We start from the raw sequence: 3,445 nt of genomic DNA, 5'->3' as shown, positions 1-3,445 counted from the left end.
ATCCATCTACACAAGGCTTCAAGGCTACAAAAATCCTTTTAAACCTCTGCTTCTTATTCCCTTCTACCTCTGTTTCTACAATGCTTCCCGGTGAAATAAGCTCCATTTGTGCTTTCCAGTTCACCAATAACTGAAAACTTTCCTCATATTTACCATGTATATGCTGAAGAGCTAGCTTCATACCTGCCCATGCCTTTGAATACTTCAACTTGATGCCGTAATCATCTTCCAGTTTGTCCCTAGCATCCTTGGGACGTTTGTTTGGATTTTTCTTGAGCCATTCTGTCAACCTGCTAGCACACCAGTCTTGTGTTGCCATTTTTCCTTCTCTCAGCTTAGTAGTAGGACAGTTATGCTAAGCAGGCAATAGTTTAATCTGCAACAAAATTGAATACATGTTACAAAAGTAGACCACAGACAGTTTAGAATAGAAAAATAAGAATGACACAGGTTGTACCTCTATTGTTTTACCATCATAAATCCTTGACGCATGTATTCTCCACGGGCAGCCCTCAGCTTTGCAACGAACAATGAACCTTGTCGGGTCAGTCTTCAGATCAACAAATTCAAATCCAGTGATCACAGCATAGTGCCTCACCGCTTTCCTGAATGCTATGATATCAGGAAACAAGGCACCTTTCACAATATTGGGATTTTCTAGATCATGAATGACATTTGTCTCCTAAGGATCTGCATCATTAACTTCTGCCTCAAGAGGAACACCTCCTTCAGTAGGAATATAATCAGAATTGTTATCAACTGGTTGTGGTGCAGTGGCATTTGGGGTTGGCTGTGCAGGTGGTACTGAGATATAGATTGTTCATCATCAACGCCCACGTACTCCTCTTCATTATCAAACATGTCTAGCTCCCTGATAGGCTCAACGTCTAGCTCTTTTGTTGCAGCTTCAGTAGGTTGTGGTGGCTCCTTTGCTGCAGCTTCAGTAGGTTCTGGCATGTTTTCGGTGGATTCAGGAGCCTGTGCATTGTGTTTTTTGGGTTCAGTGGCCTGTGGTGGATTCACTGGGCTAGGTTGTTCATCATCAGGAAGAATAACACACAAAGGTTCTAGCTCAGCATAGTCATCAGTAGTAGATACTGAATTGTCAAATACACCTACTAAGACCTGGCAACACATCTTAACCTTGTACATAGCAAACATATCTAGCAAATGACTGTCATTCACTAATCTGACATCTTCTCCCAAATTCTTGTCAAAGAACCACAATCTCCCACACTAGTTAGATGACCACTGCACCTCTTTGACTAAAACATTCATCAATAGGTCTACGGTTATAGCACCTATCTCCACCTCCCACTTAATCACAAATCCCTTTGTGTAGACTTTCCTAACCAGGGAGTCTGTGCTACATAAACCTTGAACTTTAATCTCTAGCATGAACAATTCAGGCCTAGCACGAAGAATGCAAATGTAAGGGGAAATCCCACAGCAAAAATGGGTCCATCCCCAAGTTCTGTACTCAGATCAACGGAAGATTTCGGGGGAGTTTGGGGATTACTTGTCCTTGTTGCTGTTCATGCCCGACGAACTCCCACACGGCTCGCCGGTCATGGGGAAGCCTGTCATCTTCCTCAAGCCACCACCATGGACTCCAATAGATGCGCAGCTCTTGGCGAAACAGATCTCCTTCACCACCACCTCCTGCTCCAGGCCCGAATCGCCACCGCTGCCGACTTGAGCCGGCGCCACTGGATCCGATTTCGTTGCTAGCTAGGGTTCATGACCGGGGAAAGAGACGAGAGGAAAGGAAGTGAGCGGGTTAGATGACCTCGACTGGGTACAGCTCGTTTTAGTCAGATGAGGCAGGCGTAATACGGGCCAAACGAAACATGTCGCCGTATACGGATGCCTGCAGGTGGGCCACATCTCATAGCAAGCGTATAGAATATCATCAATCATGTTCCACTGAAATTATAATGGCAAGTTTATAATATCGTGAATTGTAATGGTATATTTCGAAAGTCGCAGAATTGTAATGGCAGTGTTACAGGTCTGCTTTGCGTTAAAAAAAGTTACAGATCTGCTTTGCGTTCAAAAAAAAGGTAAAGGTCTGCCAACAATATATGTTCCCTACTCTTAGGGCCGTTTCGATCTTTGAAATTAAATTTATTCTAATAATTATAATTTAAACATAATTTAATTAACAGAAATGTTATACAACACATATGTGTTTTAGTAAAAAAAAAAACACATGGATTTTTTTTTTGTTCCTCTCTCCCTCTCTCTCTTTTCATCCAGATTCGTCCGTGTATGAAGTTGCACTACTCTGACGTGGGATGGACGCTACCATCGCCATTGATGGCGTGCATCAGCATCGCGGACGGAAGCTCGGGTTTGATCCGGCTGCGCACCGCCCGGCGCCTGGTAGAGCTGCGGCTACGGGCGCACGCCCGTGCCAGGGCGGCCGCTGATGGCGTATGCGAAGCTGAGCGTGCCGTTCGGCTTGCCGTCGGGGGCGCTCACCTGGTAGCTGACGTGGCGCAGCCCCGCGTCGTCTCCGGTCGCCGCCACCAGGTCGGCCACGGGCACGCTAGCCGTGCCGAAGAGCTTGTTGCCGAGGATCGGCACCTGCGCCTTGACCTCGAACTCCACCACCACCAGCTGCTGCTGCGCCTGCACGCCATCCCCGTCGAGGTCGAACGCGAACACCGCGTCGTCCCAGTCCGGGCTCTCGCCTCCGTCGGCGTCCGGCTGCGTCTTCTCCCGGCGGCCGCCGAGGGACACCGCGGCGTAGAGCGGCGGCTTCTGGAACGGGACAAACGCCCTCACGCCGCGGCAGGAGATGGACCTGATGGTGATGCGCCAGCCGCAGGAGCCGGAGCCCGATGACATGGCCGGCTTCTTAGTGGCTTTGGAGCTCAGCGCGGTGGGGAGGGAAATCTGTGGCCGGCTTGGACGATGGATCTGGAGCACGAGTGCAAGGCAGATGGATTTGAGGAATGATTTGACCTTGTGCTCTTTGGTTTATTGGATCTTGGTGCAATTAATTTGCTGATGTCTTTCTGTCTGATCATGGACAGATGGACAGAACAGTGTGACTCTACCTGTTCCTGCTCTTGCCAGCATGGACTTTGTCTCCATCTTTAAAGCCCCCTTTGGCACGGCTTCACCGGTGAAGCCAAAGCCGGTGAAGCCAGAAAAACTGGCTTTTTTCAGTTTCTAGTTCATTTTAATCCCGACTTACAAAACAGTTTCACGCTATAGTGCCTCGATTTGCGCAAAATAGATGAAGCCGAAGCCGGCATAAGCCGTGCCAAAGAGGCCCTAAATCTTCCTTTTGAAGATACTAGATAAATTGGATTTCATGTAGATTTGTTTTATTGCACGTTGCTTCCACTTTGTTCTTGTTCAAGAAGAGGGGGGAGAGCGGAAAAATTGAAAGTTTGCCATCGCTAATGGCTATAGATTGAAGCTGTCAAATGAT

At 47.8% G+C, this 3,445-nt stretch overlaps 1 protein-coding gene across 1 annotated transcript; it reads right to left on the bottom strand.

Annotated features, from left to right (window-relative positions):
• Window positions 1-2,397: 2,397 nt before the first annotated feature.
• LOC136489069 (protein SRC2 homolog) lies at window positions 2,398-2,853 on the bottom strand. The gene has a single exon (XM_066485806.1). The coding sequence runs from the start codon at window positions 2,851-2,853 to the stop codon at window positions 2,398-2,400; it is 456 nt and encodes a 151-aa protein (XP_066341903.1).
• Window positions 2,854-3,445: the final 592 nt, after the last annotated feature.

This window comes from Miscanthus floridulus, chromosome 10 (assembly GCF_019320115.1).
Source record: "Miscanthus floridulus cultivar M001 chromosome 10, ASM1932011v1, whole genome shotgun sequence".
In the NCBI taxonomy this organism is placed as follows: Eukaryota; Viridiplantae; Streptophyta; class Magnoliopsida; order Poales; family Poaceae; genus Miscanthus; species Miscanthus floridulus.
The sequence above is the reverse complement of the archived record's forward strand: the minus strand, read 5'-3'. Positions and strand labels throughout refer to the sequence as shown.